The 24917-nt window shown below is 46.1% G+C and overlaps 1 protein-coding gene across 5 annotated transcripts in view; it reads right to left on the bottom strand.

The window, feature by feature from the left end:
- The window catches only part of TAOK3 (TAO kinase 3), a 1449622-nt gene that overhangs the window by 669784 nt on the left and 754921 nt on the right, over window positions 1-24917 (bottom strand). For all 5 annotated transcript variants that reach the window (XM_086943286.1, XM_086943287.1, XM_086943290.1 and 2 more), the window contains 2 exons: window positions 22702-22793; window positions 10226-10319 (listed from right to left, as the gene is read on the bottom strand). In XM_086943286.1, coding sequence (XP_086799412.1) covers window positions 10226-10319; window positions 22702-22793 — 186 coding nt within the window. The remainder of the gene's footprint in view (window positions 1-10225; window positions 10320-22701; window positions 22794-24917) is intronic.

Genomic DNA, 24917 nt, shown 5'->3' on the forward strand with positions numbered 1-24917 from the left:
GCGGACCCCATACGAAATGTTCTTTGGTATCAAGATGTTTGTACCGGACCTTGACGGTCTAGACCAGGCGGCTGTTGCTGCCTCCTTTGACCTAGATGGACACTGCAATGTTTTACAGAATCTACAAGGAACATTTGCCCTCCATTTTGGATGATGCATTGCAGATCCCGGTAGTTGGCTGGCTACCCCAAGTTGGATAAATGGTTCGAGAAAAGATCCAAAACAAGAAAGAGTTTGGTCCCTCTTTTCGAGCTCTGGTTCCAGTGCTTGGTGTGAAGTGCACTAGAATAGTAATTTTACCACCACTTCCAGGTCGTAAGGAAAACAGGTAAATCTCCATTGACAATGTCAAAAAACACAGAGTGGCCGATTCTTCTTAGTATAACACCGGCGGTCTCATGTCCTTCGATTGAGAAATTCGGTTTGGCTCCAGGTTCTAATCCAATGCCTGATGTTGCCATTGAGAGGTCTACATTTTCTCGTCCTTTATTGAGTACACTGCCTTGTACTCAACTTAATGCAACAGACTACACTTACCCAACTGACTTATCGATGCCTGATTTGCAAACTCGTTTGGCTACGGAATCCAGATTTTCATTTGACACTGATTCACACACATCGGGGAAACATCCAAGAATTTCTGTTTTGGCAAGACTGTTTAAAAAAACATTTTTTGATTCCTCCTTGGACCTACATTTGGCTGGTGCTTTTTTCAATTTACCTTTTTATGTCAATTGGCTTTGTGGTGTATTTTTTCCGACTCGTGAATGGACACTATGTCGAGGAGAGAACATGTATCCGACATATTAATGGAACATTGGCTCCCCATTCCTCATCACACAGATTGAAGAGAGACTTGGCTTTTTTTAACATCACTGTTTGGCCTGTCTTAGATGGGATTGTATGGGATGCTGTTCGATTTCAAATCCATGGGCCCACTGAGGTTATAAATGTCCCTAATGTGCTTAGAGTTTCTATGGGGGATGTAATTAAACAGAGTATACGTTCTGATGATTGGGATGTTCAGTCCGTAGAAGCTTTGTTTTCTTATTTAAAGTATTATGCTGCCTTTAATGCTGAAGATTTGTATTTAGAATCTGCTAATTACGGTGATTTATATTGTTACCAACATTTTGGCAATCATTACCTCCATAAAGCTAATACCAGGAGGAACACTGTGAATTATACGCAATGGGAACATTGTCCAGCTCCTGTACAAGGCAGTTCTGCTTCCTTTTTGAAGAGGTTCACTTACTTTACCGATTTTAATCAGTCAAATCCCAATGCATTTTATTTTAAAATGACTGAAAAGTCCACATCCAAAGTTAGACTTACTGATACCAAATGATTGCATTCAAAGTCCTTTCTAGACCAGTTGGCTGTTGGGGGCTATGAGTTGTGGAAGGATACCATTGACCTTAAATCAGTTTGGGGTTCTAAAAGCTGGCAACTGCAAGGCACTGAGGCTTTGCACCGTGCAGGCCTCAATCCGAACCATATGTTGTTTTTTAATTCTACGATTTCACAGACAACTTGCTTTGGATTGGCTACTACTAAAAAAATAAATGCTTCTTCTTTTCCTGAATTCAAAGAATATTCCGGTTAGAATAATGCCACTAAATTTTCAATGAGAGAGTTACAAACTCTGTTGTTGAATTCTTCCTTGAACATTTCCAGTTTGGATTCCAAAGGCTGGTTGCTCTGGCACGAAAGTGCTGACTCTTACCAGCATCGTTTTCTGGGTTTAGCAGAAGGCTTTACACAGGTCAGGGTGGGTCCGATTTGAAAGTGGCCATTCTGTGACTACCTATTCTGTTGGCAAATTGTGTCAGAATTGGCTCCAACATTCTACCTTGGCGTCAGTTAAACTACATTTGTCTAAACTGACTGAAGACGTTGATCTGAATGATTTAATTAAGGGCCCGGCTAACGGTAGATCTAAAAGATGGATATATGCTATTAACAACGAAGTATGGAAAACATCCCAGATTGAGGCAGCTACCCGCATTAGGGCTATAGATCTAGCCAATTTAGAAAAAGTGCTGGCGGTTGGAGATAATAGCATAAACACGCTCTCTTCCAGCATTTACACATTAGACAGTATTGTATCATCTGTTGATGATATTGTGCAAGATGAAGTGTCTGTTCTGTACCATGGTCAAAATCAATTGCGTTCTATTATGCAGTTTTCATGGACACTGCAGACCTCAAAAGCAGGAAAAGTGCCCTGGCATTGCATGAGTACATCGTCCTTGTTTGCCCTGTTTAATTTGACTGACAAGTAACGTTTACTGTCAATGAAAGATGCATCTTTTTCTATGTTACACATTGAAAAGTTGGAACCTTTACCATTCTCTGTGGCAGAAGCCAATACTGCAACGTGGCTTATCCACGGTTTAATAACTCTCCTGTTTCCTCTGTTCAAGTTCGAGGGAGGTATGAAGTACTTTGCCATTGGTAGATATGAGCCTCTTGGCAGTGCTCATCTCCATGAAGCTTGGTCGCTTCCATTTACGTATAGATGCTTTAGGGAGGGAAAGGAAGTTTATTTGAATGGTGAAGATTGCACTGAAACACTGGATAACTCGATGTGTAGACATATCCAATTGCACGGCTCCTGTAATCAGAATGAGCCAAATTTGGCTTGTATTTTAAAAGGTACACCAGTGCCTGCTATCGTAGCCACATTCACTTTACTGTCAAGCAGGAGTTATTTACTTATAAATAATGAAGATTGTTGTGGGTTAGTAGCGGGAATTGCTTATGTTGTCACAGTCAGTGAAAGGGTGGTTTGCTGTAAAAATGTAATGTATCCTCCTCCACATGGGAGACTTGATGTTTCCATCTGGCCCAAGATTCCGACCTTGAAAGCAGAGTTCAACAAGCTGAGTCACATAAGAGCTCTATTGTCTCAAAAAGAAGTTGCCCTCGCATCTGCTCGTGAGACATTTGTCCTTCACGTGGCTAACACCCGCACAGAAGTGCATGCTTTATTAAATACTGATTTGCCATTGCATTTCTGTGAGTTAATTCACACTATCTTCAATGCATCCTCCACAACTGGACCAGCTCATTTTTTAAAGTTGTAAGCAGTGGCCTTGTCACTTACTGCTGGCTCTGGCTGCTGGCGTGCTTTCACTGTTTTGCTTGTTTCAAAATGGATACACATTCTGTGTTACAAGGAGAGCTGTCTCGGCTGGGGCTGCTTCGCGCCCGAATTGTTGAGTACTATGGAGCGCTGCCTTTTGCTACATTGAGTGCAGCTTATGGATTATCGTTTCGATTTTCCTACTTTACATGCGTCCAGCCTGTCTTTCATTGCCTGAGTTGCGACTTCAAATGGGCCCTGGATTTGTGTCTCTGCAATACGGTCTCTCCCGATGCGGATTATAATCAACTTATGAGCCCCTTAGTTGCTCATGAATTGCTTTGTTCTGATGGAGGGATTATGGCCTTTGCAGCGATGCATGGAGTACTGGGTAGTTGGAATGTATTCGCAGCGGCGCAAGATTTCTTGGCACGCAGCTTCGTTGAAAACCCACCAAGTTGTCCTCTGATGGTGCTAGAGGCTCCAGTAATTGAGGAACATGTATGTTCTTTCCCTTTGTTAAATTAGATGGCTGAGTTATTTTCGGATGAGAACAGTGACTTCCTGTTTGAGGCTGTTGCTGCATATTTTGCATATTCATTATTGGGATGAGTTATATCTACTCTCTCTCCTCTGTGACCGGCACCACTTATTGGACATCGGATATTTTTTTTTTACTGTTTCATTAATAATTTTTTGGGCCCATCCCTATTGACTTTGCTATGTCCGGAGGTTACATTTTAATTTCTTTTTGACAAATTGAACTGTTGACAGACTATGAGATTTTGGCTTCAAATTTTTTATCTCTATCGTTCTAGGAACGAATTGGATACTTATGTTCGGACTATTGTTCTTTAACTCTGCATTCCTAAATTGGCCCCTTATTTTATTTAATCTTATCTGTGCTCAGATCAAGGAAGGGTGTAGTGGAGATAGGCTTTGCCTTTACACTGTGTTAGCATGAGCTTATTAGAAGTTTAAACGCCATCTTTCCTTTCTGCTGCTTCTGCACCCGGCACATATTGTTATTAGTGCTTTGAGCCTAGTAAACTATTTTGCTTCACACGAGAATAATATGTTTTTCCTTTAGTATCCGCTTTGCTTGGTAAGCTATGTCTGTACAGTGAGTGCTGAGGCCTTCAGGGTTATTTCAACACAGAGGTTGTTGTCCAGTCTGATCAGCGCACGTCCTAGACATAACACATGTACAGCTGTGGCCAACTCTGGCTTTTGGCGCGTTTAATAATGCACTGCACAGAGCATGCACACACACTTGATGAATATCCGCATGCAGAGAGTTGGTGTAGAAGATTATGTGATCCCTTTCTACTAAAACCAGAGGGAAGGGGCCACCCTGCTAAAACCCAAAGATACCTTCTTTAGATATAATATAATATACTAGCAAGGGAGGGTAAGACTTAGGTGTAATTTAGCCTTCTTCCCTTTAGCATTTTACCATGCTTTCTCCCTTTGTATTTTATGGAATAGTAACTATGCTGATAACCTTGTTGCTTATAATATGTTTGCTTGTATTAGCTAAGATACTGCGTCTGAGAACACGGCATTAGAAATAAATATTTCAAACTTGCACATGTCCTCATTTACTCTTCGTTCTGGACTGGTGTGTTAGTATAACGAAAGAGTGTTCATGTTTTCCACGTGACCCGAGGCGTTCTAAGTTTATGTTCTGGGTTGTCTAATCATTGGGGGTTGTAAGAACCAATGAGACACTGATTGCTAGTCTGATAGGGGATTTTGGATACTAGGGTGAGCTTTGGCACAACCTAATTCACTGAGGTTCCAAGTCTCTATGCACAGTTCTGTGTAGGAGCAGAATCCCTGCGACACCACAAAAGCTGACCTAAGGTAGAGTTCACCTGCCAGAACCATCCAGGCCAGTGTTTCCCAAACTGGGGTCCGCGGACCCCCAGGGGTCCGTGACACATTCCCAGGGGGTCCATAGGCAACAGTTTTAAAAGCACAGAAACGCTTCTTGTATAATTAGCAGCTTTCCAGCAACAATAAAAGTGTCAGGGTAATGCCAGTGAATATGTTCATGCTGGAGCATGAGGAGAGTTTTGTTCAGTGGCAATTTTGACTTAACTAATGTAGCACAGAGGGTTAATGTGCCTACTGCAAAGAACGTGTAGCATGCATTTTAAAAAGCAGTATTTTAAGGGCATAGGTTCGTGGTTACTGCTTTTGTCACAGAGATTCTTTCGTTACTGTGCACTTCATAAGTGGCAATTGTAATGTAGCAGGGGGACCTATAAACTGTCTTCAAAGAGCTGGTTGCAAACTGCATGGTACCAGTTAGTAACTTATGTTTTTTCCCAGTTATTCATTATCCTGATGCTGCTAAAAAGATTTATTTGGGTGGAAATACATTTTTAATATTAAAGTCAGTGCTAGCCACTGTATTATGTTCTGAATCATGGATTTGTGCTTTTCTAGACCAAGCACTCTTTAAACATTTTATATACACACTGATTTACATGTATGATTCAATGTCTCCATATGTATGTGATGTAAATTGCTCTGACATCCTACAATGGTATGAGAGATGCTATAAAACAAATGAAATACATGTGACAGAGGGGCTATTACTTCAATCTAAAATACTAAGTGCCAGATTTACGATCCATTTTTATATGTGCGAACGGGTTCGCGAACCCGTTTGCGCATGCAAAAACCTATTGGGTCATGCACATTGCCTATTTCGCGAGTCGCAATTTGTTTGTGACTCGCTAAATAGGTTTTGCAACTTGACATTTGGAAGGGGCATTCCCTTCCAAATAGCGAATCTCAAAACCATGTACAAATGTTATGCGGTCGCAAAACACTTGCAATTACCACCGACTTCAAATAGATGGTAATGCATTCGCAAATGGGAAGGGGTCCCATCAGTCCCCTAGGAGGAACAACCTGACATCACTTTAACCAGAGGATCCAAGAGTCAAGGTTCCGCTGTTTGTTGTCCAGGAGCCGGGGACCCCCGGGCCGAAGTCCCACCGGATCCAGATCGCCATCGGGATTGCCAGTTTCCCCCCCGGTGAGATCCCCTGGAGATTTCGACTGTGCCTCGCTCATGGAAGAGTCCGAGTCCAGCCCCGGCGGTGTGTACACCCGTACCTTCACCGTTTCATCAGTCCACTTGAAAACCTCCTCCGGAGTATTGAAGAAGGGAGTACGTGACTGGAACACCTGCCGCAGGCGGGCCAGGAACAGCAAGGCATATGGAAGCTTGAGGTCCCTGAGACGGGCTTTGCATGAATGACTGGCGCTGCTGCTGCACTAGGCGTGTGTAGTCCGGAAAGATTATGATGCAACAGTTCTCGTACAGCAGGAGTTCCTTGGCTCTGGCCGGTTTCAGTATTGCATCGCAGTCATGATAATTTAAAATGTTTTGCAATCACCGGCCGCGGCCGGGCCCCTACCAGAGGTTTCTGAATAAGAGCTCTGTGGGCCCGCTCAATCACAAAACATCGGGACATGGCATCGGGGGAAAGCCAGCATTCCAGCCTCTGAGTCAAGAAAGTCTCCATATTGTCTTTTTCGCAGCGCGCCGGAAAACCAACAAAGCGCAGGTTATTGCGTCGCGCGCCGCCCCTCCGCATCTGCAGCCCGCAGGGCCAGGCATTTTTGAATACCTTCCATACTGGCCACTTGACACTTCAGGGCCGCGACATCATATTCCACCCCCGAAATCCTGGTCTCGGCCTCCGTGATACAGGACACAGTGTTCCTTAGATCCTGCCGCAGTAGCATGACATCTGCGCACACTGCGCTAATCTCAGCGTGTAACACGTCCCGGGACTGAGTGATCGCTCCATCAATGCCGCATTGTCCGGCCCAGGGTCCTGCTGCCCCCCAGCTGCTCCAACCCAACCGCCAGGTCCGGTGAATTTATCAATGGGCCCATGGGTTGTGGCGGCACCGCTGCCCTTGCCCCTTGTCATGTCCACCTGCCGCAGGGCACCCACTGATGTGGCTCAAGTCCTGAACGCTGCCTCCACAAGACCTCGCTCCACGCAAGCACCCCCAATGTCAGTGCTGGTCGCTATCTACCAGAAGGCCTCCCGTTCCAGGCTCAGCTGCCCTCCTGTTGTAGGTCAGCACCCCCAGTATCTCTGCCAGGTACACCTCTCTCACCTGGCCCTCTGCTAGGATTCCACCAGCGCCGGCAAGGGGCTGCAGGACACCAAACTGGCACCTCCGCACCTCCCCGCCCCTGTGGGGCACGGGCCTGTCGCCCCAGGGCCTACTCCAGTCCAGCACCACACACAAGGCCCTCCTGCGGTCTGCACCAAGCCCTCCGGTCACTGTCCCAACACCTCCATGCCCTGCAGGCACCCGGCAGGCCCAGCCGGTCAGAGATGCCGCTATCACCAACGCAGCCCGGTCCACCGGGCACCACCACTCCGCTACCAACGTCCACAGCCGCTGTCACCGCCAGGCCCAGCAACCAGGAGGCATTCGGCGGAGATAATCCAACGCAAGAGGAGGGGCCTTGTTTCTCTGGGGCCGCTGACCATCAAGGACCTCCACTGCCACGTCCCCGAGGGGGCTGCTCCAGCCGCTAGGGCCTGTTGCCCCGGGCCACGATCTCCGCAGCAGCCGGCCTATCTCCCCCAGGCCGCAGAATTGGGCCGCGTGGCTAGGCCCCACTCTCCGCTCCGGCCCTGCAGCAGAATCCCCCGGGCCAGACCAGCCCGGGCCTCCCTTCCTCAGGTCAGCTGCCTTAGGCACCCAAAGGGCGAATATTGGGTCCAAAGGTGTTGGCCCTCCACAGAAACGGGATGCGCCAAAATTTAGACCCTGGCTCCTGAGCTCCACACTGGGCCTCACACTCAGTCTCAAAGGACGGCCAGGCGACTGATGGTATGGCGGAACTGACCGGAGGCATGCCACTATCCCCCATGGGGGAAACTGCAGATGCTCCGGAGGAACCACAGTACATGAAACCCCGCCAGGCGGCTGGGTCCTAATCTCCGCTCCCACCACCTGATCCGCCTCCGACAGCAGGACCGGCCGCCGCGTCTGCTATGGGCCACTCCACACCACGTCGAGATTGGCACCAGCAATCCCAGAGAGCCGAAGTGCCCCCCGACCTCCTTCTGCCAAGCCCACACACACACACACACACATGTTCTCACTACACTAGACACGTTCAGGCATTTACACAAGATGCAAAACCAAAGGCAATGATGGACGGAGTGTTGAACATTGCAAGCACTCACCCCCAGTCAACTGATCTGGGTTTAATCCATCAATCAGTCTGACCCTGTGCCTCATGGGGAGCTGAGGGTAGGGGCAGAGAGGAGACAAGCATCCTGGGACCGGTTTCTTGCTAATCAACCGTCCATCCTCCCCTTTGGTTTTGCTTTGTACGCACTAAGATGGCAGGGTATGCCCAGACGTGGGTCCCTTGCTCACCACTGGATTCAAGCTAGATTGGCTGATGCGAGATTAGCCAGAAACATGTCTTAGGATGCTTGTTTCCGGTCCAGGGAAGACATGGCTTGACAGTTCGGGCTGGGCTGTTCTCATGAGGCACAGGGTCAGACTGATTTGCATATGGCCATGTCTGAACTGGGGTGGTGGAGTCAGCTAAAGAAGGATGATGGAATAAACCCAGATCAGTTGACTGGGGGTGAGTGCTTGCAATGTTCAACACTCCGTCCATCAGCCCCTTTGGTTTTGCCATTTACACAAGATGCACATGCCATATTTAGCTGCAATTACGGAAGGTGAAACTGCAGTCCTTGATAAACAGACCCCTTCTTCGGATCTTAAGCAAAAGGACATTATGTGCAATAAGGGCACTGCCTAAGGATCTTGCCTTGTACTACTCATAAACCGGCATATGTTTGATCAGGTGTTGTTTGAAGTATACTGTGACCTCAGTAATGGAGGACAATTGCTGCAATGACGCAATGTTCACGCATTTGTGCATTGTGTTTGCTTTGTGAAAAGCAATGAAAGTACTACTTTAAAAGCAATGGCAGAATCTCGAGCGTGGAACTCGATGCAGTAGAACCCTGGGCAGGGCAAGTTCTTCTCTGAAACATAATAGTGAAAACAGTCTGTACTTGCAACGTGTCATACTGAAAGATTTTTTCAGAACAAGTACAGCGCCCCCATGAAAAAGTAATTTTTTACTCTCATAAATCAATTCGAATTTTTCAAGTGGTGGGAAAACCAGGAAGACATGGATGTGAGATAATACTAGTATTTTTGAACCCTTCTTTGTCAGGTGAAGTTTCCTACATGTCGCGTCAGGGTAAGCCTGTCCCATCCCTAGTGTGATACTTTGTTTGATTATTTCATTAGGAGATCAGTCTCCTGCTATGCTTTGACACTATTTAAAAGACTCAGCTTAATGGGAAAATTGAAAGAGGCGCCAGCCAGATTAATTACTAAGGTGCCATGCATACTTTAGCTATAAAGAGGAGGTTGGACTAATCGGCACAGACTCCCTAGGGCCACTCAAGTCTATGCAGCTGAAGGGCATTTTCAGCCAAAGATGGACACCATGCAAGTCTTGAAAGCATTCAAGCTCACTGCTGAAAGAGGAGTGGTTTGTTCACGTATACACAGGGGCTTTCAAGTGCACCTGACAAATCTCTTGGTTGCCATCTGTAACGGTTGACCAGGAGTCTAGTAAACTATTTGACCTTTGGTAATCATAGGATTCGTCACATCTGTACCCTAATCACACACCAAACCTGCCAAGTGCTTGTACAGTCGTTATCACTTCCCAAGAGTAAAGGCGGCCGACAGTGAGCATATCTGCCCATTCCTAGGACGACTTAATCCAGCATTGAGGGTCGGTGTCTTAAATGGCAAACTCATGCCCCTCTATGGGGGCCTTCAGTTGTGGAGCGAAGATCGCTTGCGCCACCCAACAACCAAACAGCTGCTGAACAATGTTCAAAGCCTTTACAGCCCCTACAATTCTGTGCTGAGGCATGAAATGTTGAAATGTGAACAGCTAATGTCTTGCCAAGAAGAGACAAATCTAAAGCAGATACATCAACTACTTGCAGAAGCAATTTGTGTGTGTTGCAGTTAACTGTGCATAACAGACCAGCTCATAAACGAAGCAGTGAATAGTCGTCCTAGATGTTAACTTACCAATCGTTTGACTGTAGTGTAGGGGAGTCGTTCTGTGCTATATGATATAAGGCACTCATTGCATTCATGTTGAAAAGAGGAGGCTTGCGCTCCGCTGGAAGGAGAGGAAGGGAGAGTTGTTAGTCCAGCTTATTAGATAAACGAGGGAGGGGAGCGGTGGGTAGGGGCAGAGAGGAGAACGGAGGGGTGAGGAGGAGGGAGGGGTCGGGAAAGGAGGGAGAGGCACGAGGCACAGGCAGGAGAAGACATAATATGCTGAACCAATCACTCTGCTCTGTTGTCATGACACTTAAGCCAATTATTTTAATCTCGTAGGTCACCATAGGGCAGAGTTCCAGTGAAAGCCAAGGGAGACGGGACTGGAAGCCCGACCAGGAAACAATATGAAATATAACTAAGAAAAAAAGTGCCCTACGTCTCACCCACCTGCATCAGGAGGAACTCGAGCTTATAAAACAGAACATGTGCTATTAGTTTGTTCGCCTGGTTCCTACGATAACATACAGGTATGAAATGCTTTCTAAACGCTGCCGAAAAGCATAAAAGCCGCTATTTTTTGGCGTCGAGGAGCTTTCACCCGTAGGCCCCTGGTAAATTGCAAAAGTATTGCTCATCAGGACCATTTACACTGAGAATAAGAAAAGTCCCGCGTTCAAGGCGGTGCTGGTGATTTCCCGCCCGCCCTGGCTTTCATAGCACGGAGATTACATGCGACGTCTGGGTGCACACTGGTCAGGGTAGGGCCGAAGCCTCGAGTGAATGTACAAGAGCCAGAACACACTACTGCGTCATCATGTATGACACTGCTTGTACTCGACACCATCTGTTGACAGTCTTGTATTCCGGTCATGCGGCCGGCCTCGGCAAAGGTCCATCTTCTGCTCCAGCCCCAGCCCTGCTGCATGCCTCCACTCTAAGGGATATCCCTCAGACACCATCGCTTCAGCCATAATCCTACTACTGGACACAGGTGGACCTGCTGTCTCCTAGACATCTACAACATACCTCTGCTGGCATAAACAACACTCGAGCATGCATTTATGTCAATCACATCCTTCTGCGTGCAGCCACTGTCCTTCTACCTACACCCAACTGGCCATGTCCACCTGTAGTCCTTTTGCTTATTCTGCTATCAACACGGACTGTTATCAACTGTTGGAGAAGAGAGTGCAAGGCAAGCCCTCATCACAGCACTACTGTTTGCCTCTTTTCCTCTGAAAAGAAAATGAATGGTACTTGCAGTGAGTTAATAGCAAAGTATCACTACCAGGTCAATGACTAAGTACACAGGGACAACAGAATAATAAAGTAAGACATTCAAGAGGTGTTGACTTGTGGTATCTATGTGCACTAGGTGGTTTGAGCACATACTACCCCGTAAAATCCCTCCAAGAGAGAGAAAGCTGGATGCCACGTTTCATACTGGCTGGTTCAGTCTCAGTTAAGTTGAGGACACTACTGGTATGGCGGAGTTGAGTGAATGAGCCAGGAGGAAATATTCTAAAATAATCAACTTTACGGCCACAAAAAAAGGTCACCCATAACACGTTCATGAGCACGAGAAAATGCATTAAGCTAAACTTATCTTATCTTATCTTAAGGGGCTCTTATATAGCGCACTGACAGCGAAAGGTTTCCTGGCGCTGACTGAGTGCTGTGAGATGGGGAGACGGAGGTCTAGCCAGTCTGTGTGAAGAGGTGAGTTTTCAGAAGTTTTCTAAATGCCAGGAGGGAGTTGGCAGATTTGAGAGGGAGGGGCAACTGATTCCAGAAGGCGGGGGCAAGGTAAGCAAATCTACGACCGCCAGTTTTTTAAAGGTTGGTAGAAGGGACAGCTAGCAATAGGCGATGGGAGGAGCGGAGATTACGTACCGGGCGGTAAGGGACGACCAGTGATTTGAGAAAGGCAAGGGAGGTCCCGGACACAGCCTTGAAAGTCAGGCAGCCGATCTTAAACGCAGTCCTCTGCTCCACCGGCAACCAGTGGAGTCTGTGAAACAGTGGTCTCGCAGATTGCCACTTCGGGGTTTTATAGGCCAGTCTTGCTGCTTGGTTCTGTATAATCTGGAGCCTATTAAGGAGGAATTTGGGTAGGCTGTAGTACAGGGAGTTTGAAAAATCCAGGCGGGAGAGCACCAAAGCAATCAGGACTTGTATCAGGGCCTCCGGTGTTAGGAGGTGGGAAACTTTCCTGATTTTTCTGAGCTGGAACATGCATGATGACACAACCGCACCCGTCTGAGGCTTAAGAGAGAGCTCCGAGTCGATTATGACCCCGAGACTCTTTGCTGACTTAGCCGGGACGGGCGGGGAGCAAAGCTCAGTCGGCCAAAACTGTGGGCCCCAGTGAGTAAGACTGTTTCCTGGGAGAATTAACTTGGTCTTCCCCGGGTTCAATTTAAGCTGGTGGGAGTTCACCCAGTGTTGGATGTGTAGCATCACTGCTTGACAATCGAGGGCTGCATTGGGGGTGTTGAGCGGAAAGATGATTTGCAGATCGTCTGCATAGTTGAATACGGTGACATTCCACCTCTTCAAGGAAAAAATTAGCGGCTGAAGGTAGAGAATAAAAAGCAGAGGGGACAGGGAGGATCCCTGAGGCACTCCGCAGATGGATGGAACCTGTGCGGCTGTGAAGGGACTGAGCCGGACCGCCTGCGTTCTGCCCGACAAGAAGGATTTGAGCCAGGCAGAAGCCAGGCCTCGGATGCCGGCTTGCTCGGCATGGTGGATAAGGATGTTGTGGTCCACCGTGTCGAACGCAGCCGACAGATCCAGTAAGACTAGCGCCTGTGATGTCCCTTTATCAGCATTAGCCCTAAGTGTGTCCATAACTGCCAGGATCACAGCCTCGGTGGAGTGGGCTGGTCTGAACCCAGCCTGATTTGGTTCGAGAAAGTTGGAACACTCAATGAATTCAGATAGGCAGCTAGTAACGTGTGCCTCCAGGAGTTTGGATAGATAGGGCAAGAGAGAGATGGGCCGATAGTTGGCGAGATCGTCCGGGTCAGCTCCAGGCTTCTTCAGTAAGGGCACAAGGACAGCCTCCTTGAAGGAATTAGGCACTGCTCCTGCCTCCAATGAAGCGTTTAATCAAGGCAAGATGCAGTCCGGTAAGGACAGGCAGATGTCACGAAAGACAGAGGGAGGGCAGCAATCGTTGGGCGAGCCGGATTTGACCCGAGTAGCAAGTTTAGCCAGAGTACTGGGGTCGAGGTCAGGGAAGGAAAGCAAAGATAGCGGGTTTTCAGGGGGGGAGGCTGGCATGTCATCGGGAAGGACTGAAGGGATACTATTCTTGATCTTGGCAATTTTTTCGATAAAGAAGCTATTTAAGGCATTGCAAGATTCTTGCGTCGGGGTCTGAGAGGGAAGAGTCCTTGAATCAGACGTGAGCTCCCTCATGATTGAAAAGATCTCCTGAGGTTTATTATGAGCAGTGAGGATCCTTTCTGAGATGTGAAGAGCTTTTGCTGCCATGATTGCATCTTTATATTTTTTTCAATATATAGCTCTCTATCGGTGGGCAGATAGTTGCGTCTCCACCTACGTTCCGTTTGGCGCAGTTCGAGTTGCTGAGCTTTCAAGGTGGAATTAAACCACTTGTGGAACTTACTGTGCCGGGAACGGGGGAAACTGGAGGGAGGGGCAAAACGATCACTGGCTTTTATGATCCAGCCAGTAAGATCTTCCTCAAAAGTATGGACAGTCGCAGTGTTAGACGGCGAAGGACGAGTCTCAGCCAAGAACGAGAGGAATGCCTGAGAGTCAAGAGTACCCCATTTACGGGCAGTCCCACCGGCCATGGGAGAGACCTTAGTGCAACCCCTGACTGTGATAACTGTATCGATCAAGTAATGGTCGGACCAGATACAAGGGGTGATCACATGGTAGGAAGGAGTGAGATTGTAAATCCAGATGTGATCTAAGATGTGGCCCCCAGTATGGGTGGGGGAAGAAACATGTTGGTTCATGTTGAAGCTGGTGAGGACTTTAAATAGCTCAGCCGCATGAGGACCAACTTCATTATCATTATACCAATAGTTGAAGTCGCCGAAAATGGCGACTCGAGCAGATGAGATAAGTAGATTAGCTAGCTGTTCCCTAAAGGCAGCAGGGAACGAAGGCATAGGGTAGGGAGGACGATAGAGGATGACAATGGTGAGAGCTCCCTCTCCAGTCTCTAGCTTAATGATGAGATTGTCCACGTCAGTAAGAGTGAAAGAGGACGTGGAGGTAAATTTGAGCTCCTTACGAATGACAGCTGCTACCCCGCCACCGGCACGGCCAGAAGGTCGGTTTGTGTTGAGCAGGTAGTAATCGGGGGGCAGAGCAGCTAAGATGTCAGGGAGAGAATCATCAGTCAGCCAGGTCTCGGTAAGTAAAAGGATAGCAGGCCTTTCGTCGGTGAGAAGGAGGAAAAGATCAACCTGATGCCTGGCCAGTGAGCGTGTATTTAAGTATAGGACCCGGATACGTGTTTCAGTCGTGCTGGGATCAGATAACGGTTTAGTGCAAGGGGAGGGAAAAGGTACATTCCGCGCAATGCCGAGTGCCGAGATAGAATCTAGGGTCCGCGGGGGTAGTGCAACAGATACACAGTCCAGATCCCTGAGAGCCTGAGAGGAATAAACAAAGAGGGAGGGGGCCTCCTGCGCCTCCTTGGCGCGGACGGGCACAGACGGGCAGGACTCTGGCACGACTCCGGCGCGTCCGCTGCCCGCGTCCACTGCGCGGATGCATAACCGTCCCCTTTTATGCGCGACTAGAGCGCGGGGGATAGAAGACACACCCAATATGGCCGCCGCTTGTCTGAACCTGGGACCAACTCCACAGCGTCAATACTCGGCTGGGAGTGGCCCAGGGCAACCAGGAAGAGGGGGAAGGAGTCAGCAGTAAGAGCTTCTTAAGTAGTGTTGCAGCAAAGTTTTAAAAACGCCAATTTTGCAGTTATTTTAAAATTTCAAATCAAGTTAAAATACACAGCAGCACAACCTCCCGGCTTCCGCCTCAGGAGGGACACAAAAGACACTCAGTCAAACAAGCAGACGGGCTCGGGGAACCCCTTTTATGCGCGACTAGAGCGCGGGGGATAGAAGACACACCCAATATGGCCGAAGCTTGTCAACCTGGGACCAACTCCACAGCGTCAATACTCGGCTGGGAGTGGCCCAGGGCAACAAGGAAGAGGGGGAAGGAGTCAGCAGTAAGAGCTTCTTAAGTCAAGCTGATGGGGTAGTGTTGCAGCAAAGTTTTAAAAACGCCGATTTTGCAGTTGCAGTAAGAGATTCACATGAGTCCAAAAGAGATTACTTCAATATTCCCAATGTGTGTATGAAGGTGTTGTAGAGTACTTTAAGCATGTGTGGTGATGACTGATAGAACCGGAATCATCCAGTAGTTTTGCCTGGTTGCACTGGTACGCTAGCTGGAGTAATGGAGAAGGAAGTCAGTTCTGGGTGTGGTGACTCGTGCAAACTGTTCTGACTCCAATATGGCATTTTGAGTGGTGGTGTATACAAGCAAGTTATAAAAATACCGTGGATAAATGAGGTTGTTGAAGTTTTTTTCTAATGTGCAATTTTGGGAGAATATCTATTTATATAAATAAATAATTTTAGTAGCGTATTTAGTCGTACCTGATGAATTAATAATATTGTACTTCAAACAAAAGAATATTTGGTTTAGAAGCGTGATTAATACTGAAATGTAGTTATGTCAAATTTTCAAGTGAGACACCAATTATTTTAAAATGTTTTAAGAGCAGCTGTTACAGGCCTACTGATCACATCTTGGCATGAGGCAGTAATTGTACCTATAAATAAAACGGAAGACAAAAGCTAGCCGTGCTGTTACAGCGCTATCACGCTGTTGGATAGCACTGTCAAACTCTGTGCAGGGTAATTTTGTCCAAACTTGAGGACTGGGCACTTGAGATCCAGATACTGCAAGATGTACAGTTAGGGTTCCGCCCTGCCCTGGGCACTGTGGATCAGAGTCTCAATCTATATCTCATTACCCAGAAAAACATTAGGGCTAACAAGGGATCCAAGCACCTGACGTTTATGGGCCTTACATGGGCCTTCAATACTGTCCAATGATCTAAACCTTGGGACATTATGAAAGGTATAGGGATTGACAGAGCCTTAGTTGCCTGTTATATTGGCAAACCTCCTCCAAGATACACGACAGCATAGAAGGTGATCTTTCGTCCAAGTTTAACTCTACCATAGGTGTACGACAGGGTTGTGTCATGGGTCTGCTCCTTTTTTTTGCTGTATATTAATGGACTTGAGGAATTTTTGAGATCTACATGTACAGATTTGCTAAAGATCCGCTCTCGTCCCATGCCAGTACTATTGTACAAGTATGATTCAGTGTAAATAGCCAGAACTTGCAATAGGCTTCAGAGTCTTCTGGAAGCCTTTTGCCTTGGCCTCAAGAAAAATATCTCCAAATCTTTTATTATGAAATGTGGATGATGGTTTTCTAAATCTCAGAAATTTAGTCTCTCAGGAATTCAGCCTTTAAGCTGAGGTGTTCAAAGTCCACAATTTTACCTATCTAGGAATTCAGCTTCATGCAGGTCTTACCTGGAGAATTCTGCAAAAAATTTGAAGTCTGCAATTCCAGAGGTCATTTGACTATCAAAAGGCTAGTGCATCAACCTCTAAAATAACTAGTCCATATATTTAAAAGAAAGTGACTATCAGTAGGCACATGTGGAGCTGGAGTTTGGGGTTACGTCAACGCTTGCTTCATAAAAAAGGGTGAAAACAAATGTATGTGTAGGCTCTTAGCTGTTTCGTGATCTTCCCCGCTATTTTCTGCCATGCCGACCTGGGTCTTGGTTTTGTGGAGGATTATATTAAATTGCAACCTCTGTTACTTTGGTCATGAATTTGGAGGAAACTAGAATCACAGTGCACTAGAGCCATAATACTAGACTGCCACACATTAAACACAGCAAAAATACTGTGGTTGACTGATGTCAAGAAACGCTTTAGTAAATTGGGGGTCCCAGAACTGTTTTCAAACCCAGAGAATTCCCTGAATTTAGCCCCAGCTTTGGTAAATGGTGGCATAATGTGAGTACGAGGGAACTGCATACCAGGGAATCTGGTAAATCCCAATGGAATGATATTGTGACCCATTTTCCGTTGGCTTGTCTCCAACTCATTACTAATAAATGTGACAGATTTCTCCTTAGGAGACTGCACTTTAATTTAGATCATTTTTTGTTGGCTTTTCTCATCCAAAGTACGTGGTTTGAATTTCTTCCCTCATGATGGCAGCTCTACACAAAGCACTATACTATGTATTCTGCTCTACTCCAGTATTACGCAACTCCAAAGTTGGATTTCATGAGGAAGCCCTCTCTTTTTTACAGTAATTAGGAAGTTCAGGGTATGTTACGCAATGATCAGTTTTATAAAATGTTCTCTATCAATTAGAAAAGGGTACTGACCTGGAAAAAGAATAAAGTGTTGCCTTTTTATTGTAACTGTTTTTGTAGAAGTTATTTTAGACACTTTACTATTTTATGATTGCTTGTTTTTAAAATGTATTGTATTTGCTGTGCACTTTTATGGTTCGTTGTAGCCAAGTAAAGTTTTACTGACTAACAGACAGTCAATATGTACTAAAAGAAAGTCTGCAGCCATAGCCAAAAATTGGTAATAAGTTATAAGGTTGTCCTGAGCCTGAGGTGGAAGTGACATGTTTTGTTTTTAGTCCCCACGCTCAGCTTGATGAAGCATTTGTGTGCTTGATGAATGGAAACTGGAAAGCATATAGCAATAAGTGGCTGATCTGAATAGCTGCCAAAACCCAATCTACCTCTAACTTCTAGTAGGAAAAAAACGTGTTTAAATAAAAGAAATGAAGTACTCTACAAAGCCAGCCTCTTTTCTTTTAAATTGGGAATTAACAAGAAAACTGCATTTACCCTTTAGGAAAGAGGAACTCCTCTAATGCCTCCAGACAATTCTTTTAATGGCAAACTCAGACAGCTGCAGAGGGATTAGTCAAATAAAGCAGTTATGAGCCATGAGTTGCGGGTGACCTTGGTGCAATAGTGGGTATGGATCAAAAGCTTTCCTCTGTCTGCAGCCTATGCCCAATTGCTAGAGTGGTCAGTACAACAGAAACTACATAGACGTCACTGGGAAGTCTTAGCCTTAGTGTGTTGAGAAGTAGCTCTGTTTTCACTGCTGAAGTAACTAAAAGATAAAGAAATTAACTAGTGTGAAGGGGTGAAAGGAGTAAATAGGCTTGAAATCCAGGAGAGCCTTAGCCTGTTAGAAATAGGAATGAGGACTATTGACCAGATGGAATTCAGCAATGTAGCCCTCACTGTGCAGCACTATATATAAGTGAGTGAACTGGTTCTTCTTATCACAGAGACTCTAACTTCTTCAGGGCTTTCTGCTCTTAAGACTTTAGTCATGCCTGTGAACAGATTGAAAATCCAGGGGTTGCAGCGATTCAGATGGAAACAGTTGGGAGGGAAGATCCCAAAGGTACACTGGCTGTGCTTTGGACCTGACAGAAAATTATGAAACTAACAATCAATCAATCAATCAATCAGTGACACTTATAGAGCGCGCTACATACCCGTAGGGTCTCAAGGCGCTGGGGGAGGGGGGGTGCCGCTACTGCTCGAACAGCCAGGTCTTCAGCTTCTTCCTGAAGGAGAGGTGGTCTTGGGTCAGGCGCAGGTCGGCCGGGAGGGAGTTCCAGGTCTTGGCCAGGTAGGAGAAGGACCTTCCTCCTGTAGTCGCTCTTCGGATGCGGGGGACGGCGGCGAGGGCGTGGTTGGCTGATCGGAGGTGGCGTTTGGGAGCGTAGAAGTTGATCCGGCTGTTGAGGTAGCTCGGGCCTTGGTCGTGTAGGGCTTTGTGTGCGTGGGTGAGGAGGCGGAAGGTGATTCTTTTGTTGACGGGGAGCCAGTGAAGGTCTCTCAGATGTCCGGAGATGTGGCTGGTTCGTGGGATGTCGAGGATGAGTCTGGCTGAGGCGTTCTGGATCCGCTGGAGTCTCTTCTGGAGCTTGGCGGTGGTACCGGCGTAGAGGGCGTTGCCGTAGTCCAGTCGGCTGGTGACGAGGGCCTGGGTGACGGTCTTCCTGGTCTCGGTGGGGATCCACCGGAAGATCTTCCGTAGCATGCGTAGGATGTTGAAGCACGCCGAGGAGACGTTGTTGACTTGCCTGGTCATGGAGAGGGAGGAGTCCAGGATGAAGCCCAGGTTGCGTGCATGGTCTGTCGGTTTGGGTGCGGTGCCCAGGGCGGGAGGCCACCAGGAGTCGTCCCAGGCGGAGGGTGAAGAGCCCAGGATGAGGACCTCCGTCTTGTCAGAGTTCAGTTTCAGGCGGCTGGTCGTCATCCACTCGGCTACCTCTTTCATCCCTTCGTGTAGGTTGGCTCTGGCGGTGGCGGGGTCGTTGGTCAGGGAGAGGATCAGCTGGGTGTCGTCGGCGTAGGAGATTATGCTGAGGTTGTGTTGGCGTGCGATGGCCGCGAGGGGGCTCATGTAGACGTTGAAGAGGGTGGGGCTCAGAGAGGATCCTTGAGGGACGCCGCAGATGACTTCGGAGGCCTCTGACTTGTACGGTGGTAGGCGGACTCTCTGAGTTCTTCCGTCGAGGAAGGAGATTATCCATTCCAGCGCCTTGTCCTGGATTCCGACGTTGCTGAGGCGCTGTACTAGGGTGCGGTGGCAGACAGTGTCGAATGCCGCGGAGAGGTCTAGGAGGATGAGGGCCGCTGTTTCTCCGTTGTCCATCAGGGCTCGGATGTCATCGGTGGCGGCGATGAGGGCGGTCTCGGTGCTGTGATTGGCTCGGAAGCCGGACTGTGAGGGGTCGAGGGATCCATTCGTCTCGAGGAAGGCGGCCATCTGCTTGTTGGCGCTTGTTGACGGTCTTCTCGATGACTTTGGCTGGAAACGGGAGGAGCGAGATGGGGCGGTAGTTCTTGAGTTCGGTGGGGTCTGCTGTCGGTTTTTTGAGTAGAGCGCTGAGTTCGGCGTGCTTCCAGCTCTCAGGGAAGGTGGCGGTGTCGAAGGATGTGTTGATGATGTCTCGCAGGTGGGGTGCGATGACAGCGTCGGCCTTGTTGAAGACGTGGTGAGGGCAGGGGTCGGTTGGTGATCCGGAGTGGATGGAGTTCATCGTGCGGATGGTGTCTTCGGTGCTGATCGGGGTCCAGGCGTGGAGGGTGGTGGTGGGGGGTGGTTGTTCGGTCATGGTGTGCGTTGGTTGGTTGTTGAAGCTGTTGTGTATGTCCGCGATCTTGTTGTGGAAGTATGAGGCGAGGGGGTTGCAGAGGTCTTGCGATGGGGTGATGTCGTTGTTTCCTGCGCTGGGGTTGGATAGCTCTTTCACGATGTTGAAGAGTTCCTTGCTGTTGTGTGCGTTGTTGTCCAGCCGGTCCTTGAACACAAAAAGAACAGCATTCTAGTGAAAAAACCTCAAAGTAAACGATTCTTCAACCTGTTCAGTATGCAGAGAGCAGAATATTTGACTCACAAGGTATGGAATCTGCTTCAGATACTAATAGTAGTAGCTTACAAATATTTGACACTTCATAGGAAATCAGAGGAAATCCCCGACACCAGTCAGTGGAAGCACAGAGAAAGGTTATTCCAGAAAAGGAAAGGCTAATATTTAAGACATGCCTTAATTCATGCCTACTTAATGAAAGCTGGGCTTCTTTTTACAGCAGACTTCCATCTGCAGGTACTGGCTTGTGACTGGTGAAAACCTACTCGCTTGGCCACGGTTGGTTAACCCTAGCCAAATCAAGTCTTAGAAAAACAGAATGGTAAAGGCCCATGACCTTTAGGCTGTTAGTTTTATGAGTAAGCAGAGCTCTAACCAGTGAGACCCCATAAACACAGCCCTCTTAAGAAACAGGTACAGAGTTAATCACCCAATCAAAAGTACGTCTGATGTAACGTCACATATAGCAACACCAAGGACCTGCCCCACCCTATCCCAATATTGCTTGGAAACACAAGAACAATATTGCAACAACTAGCTACTCATTTCATTAAATGGAAACTAAGTATCTACATCCAATAGAACTAAAAGACCTGTGATCATTTGTCGGAACAAGAAGAGAAACACACGCAGTCTATGGCGCACCATGCGTGTGGAATGACACTGGAGAAATAACAACATTGAAGGACTATCTCAAAAGCAGTGAATGTGACATGCCTAACATGCCTTCTTTGAGTTGAGATTTTAACAAAGCTCTGTATTGCTTTTCTATTTTAAATGCTAAACAAAAAATTCCTATTAAAAAATAAAAAGACCAGAGAATTTAGCCCTAGCAGCAGGCCCAAAGCGGTCCCCTGATCAAAAGTAGCTTTCTAGTAGCTGCTCTTTGCCCAAACCCAGCATAAAACATGCAGCTTTCTTGGATATGTGTCAATAGATGGGAGGCATATATGAGTCTGTAGCTGGAAAATGATGGTGGCCCTTTTTGAATGGCTTGACAAAGCGGGATTGTGGTTTAGAATCCGTCAGAAGGAAAGAACTAAACAACTAAAATATGAAGAAAATGCATGGTAGGGGGACCCTCGCTAAAGAAAATGTTCAGCACAAAAGACAGTTAGCAGCGTTAAGCACCAGAAAAGGAATAGTGAAGTTTTCCCCTTATAGAGCATGACACACAAGAGTGGAGAAGTGTGGCTCAATGATTAGAGCGGCAGACCCTGATGCAGAGGTCTAGCCCGGTACCAGGGTTTAATTCCCCGCCTCGGCGGGTCTTGGGCTCAATATTCCACGGACCTGATAATTCTCGCCTCGGTGCCTATTCCTATCATGGAGTCCCACTCTGCAACTCTGGGCAATAGCTTGCTTAATCTCCACAACGGCCCCCCACAACGCTAAGGATGCCTGGCCTCCACCTTGGGGGTGATCCAGGAGTGGACGCCTCACAGGGAAAGCCAGGATGGGTTCCACAGCGGTATTCGTACAAGCGCCTTGAGACCCTTGTAGGTGAGTAGTGCGCTATACAGGTATCAATTTACATTTACAATTTACATTTTACACACAAGATACGAGCTACAAAAAACTAGTAAGTTGTATTTCTTTGTGAAGCATTTTCAGTGCATCCATTAGGTAGCATAGTACCCAAAGGCTGGAACTAACATATATATATATATATATTTTTACTACTTGAATGCTCATGAATTGGATGCTTTAAATACAGATAAATGAGTATATCACACAACACAGTCAGTAAAACTAGTGGCCAACAATACTGGTGAACTGAGCCGCCTAACCCACGAGGTAACAAATCCATCTTGTAGGTTTAGGTCTCTGTTCTACTTTTCTGAAACGCTAATAGTGCTACCCATCAGTTGCCAATTCTCTGAAGTAGGCCTTAAATAAGAAATCATGTATGGTGCCATTGAAGTTGACATGAGTATCCCTTACATGACATTGCCATCATTGTTTTTACTCACCTAACTCAATGCAGGTGATGCCAAGAGACCAGACATCCACCTTTCCCTCGTATTGTCCTTCATCCATAGCCAAGATAACTTCAGGAGCCATCCTATAATCCAAATGACAAAGGAGTAAATTGCAATGCCTAACACAACACAGGGTGTTGGGAAAGCACTCCTCCTGGTGCAATATAGGAATTAAAACAAGACATATCAACATATCACATTTTGTTTAATATAATGATCGACTGAATTGTGTAACAATAGTCTCACAGCTTGCACCAAGAAATTAAGATACAGGGCAAACGGAAAAGAAAAACTGAGCAGCTATTGTGCTCCAGACTAGGTGGATAGCCCACATAATGCTGCACTTGGAAAGCAGCTAGTCTCTTGAGGCTGGGAAACTAGAAAATAATGTTTAAGAGTCACAGCAAATATTAAAACAAGTACTGGCAAAGACAACAAACGTCACCTTTAGCAACTACTGGCTATGCCAATTGCTTTTGGCGGCACTGCACACCATCAGAACAATGTGAAGCATAGTCAGAGTAAAAAAGAAAAGAAAAAAAAGATGTGATAGCAACGCATTTGCCCACCAGAGAAATAGTGCGGGCTCCATTAGCTATATTTGTTTATTTATGGCTCCATAATGGTGGACAGCACTTGGATTGGTAAATAAATAAATTCCGTTTTTTTTTTAATTTAACGCCAATTTAAATAAAATAAAAAATAAAAAGAGGGCTGGGCTGCTGGGCATGTGAGGTAATGAGAAGAATGTCAGGAGAAAGGGGGGGCGGCAACAGGACACGGACAGTGGAGGGAGAGAAAATCAGAAAAGCACACAGATGACGCAGAGTGACAGAGCAGGATCTGGGGAGAGAAGCACATTGACAAGAGAGCGCAACACAAAGCAAAAGGGAGAAAGCAGTACATAGGGGACACAGCTTAAGCAAAAATAAACGAGAGAGAGCAGTGCAAGAAGGGGAGAAAAGCAGACTGACAAGAGAGCACCCAGAGCTGCAGAGAGAAGCACAAAAGAAAGACCACTGGAAAACACATGCACTCTTGGGGATTGATTAAAAAAAGAAAAGAAAAGTAGCTCTCTAAAAGTTAGTAGTACAAGGACACATGTAAAAAAGCTATGCTTTAGAGGCAGAATAAACAAGAGATGGACAAGGCAAGAGCCTTTGAATAAGAAGCAAGCTAACGAGAGTGACAATAAAGCCAACCAATGATTAACAATGGGTGAGCTTTAAGTCCGCTTAAAGATTTTGGTAACCTGATGGAGTTTTTTTGCAATAAGACAGTTTGTACTGATAGTGACCTACAATATATTCTGTGTCACCAAAGTTCAATAGCGAAATTACTTTAGACTAGACAACTACACACGGTAATGAAAAGTTGAGAAGAAAATAATCGCAGACTCTCCTCATAATATTAGGCAAAAGGCATTTTCTATTTACATTTTAAAATGCATAAACCTTCTAAAATATCTGGCATCAAGGCATTCTGAAATGTGTAAGGAAATTACAGAAAACATTTGGATACATGAGTGTTTTTTTAAATCCCACAATCCATTTCCTTTGCTGTATCTAGCAAGTCCCATAAAAGCTCAAAACAAAAATAATTAATTTAAGTACAGTTTAGGATATGGTGAATCTCTACTGTATACAGTTTCCAATTAAATACGTGCATTCAAGCTCCAGAAGGCCAATCCAGTATTTTGTGTTCAATAACTTTATTATTTTAAAAAGTAAGTGTTCATACAATTATAGTAAAATGCAATACATCAGGGTAAAGTAATCAATAAATAATTAATAACATTTTTAGGAGAATACATATATAATATCAAATCCATGTCAGGAGAATACCGAAATTACTAATACTAATAAATTAGAGTATATAATATAAAACTATTTTATATAAGAATGATAACAAAAAAGTAATCTGTATTGCACATATTTAAAAAAATATCAGAAGGGGAAAGAGAAAAAGAGAGAAAGAAGGAAGGACAGAGAAAGCAAGAGAAAAAAGCAGAGGGGACAATATATAGATAAATTGAATGATCGGTAAGTAGTTAGATAAATAATTAGATAAGTAAGTGAGTAAGCGATAACTGATAATTGGGGGCACCTGCTGCAGTGGAAAAAGGAGATTAAGAAGTAGAGACAAAAGGATATTGCGCTACCAAACCTTGCGAGGCCTGCTTCATATACTTCTCTAAAGACCTCGAA

The sequence above is a fragment of the Lissotriton vulgaris genome, chromosome 11 (genome assembly GCF_964263255.1).
Source record: "Lissotriton vulgaris chromosome 11, aLisVul1.2, whole genome shotgun sequence".
In the NCBI taxonomy this organism is placed as follows: Eukaryota; Metazoa; Chordata; class Amphibia; order Caudata; family Salamandridae; genus Lissotriton; species Lissotriton vulgaris.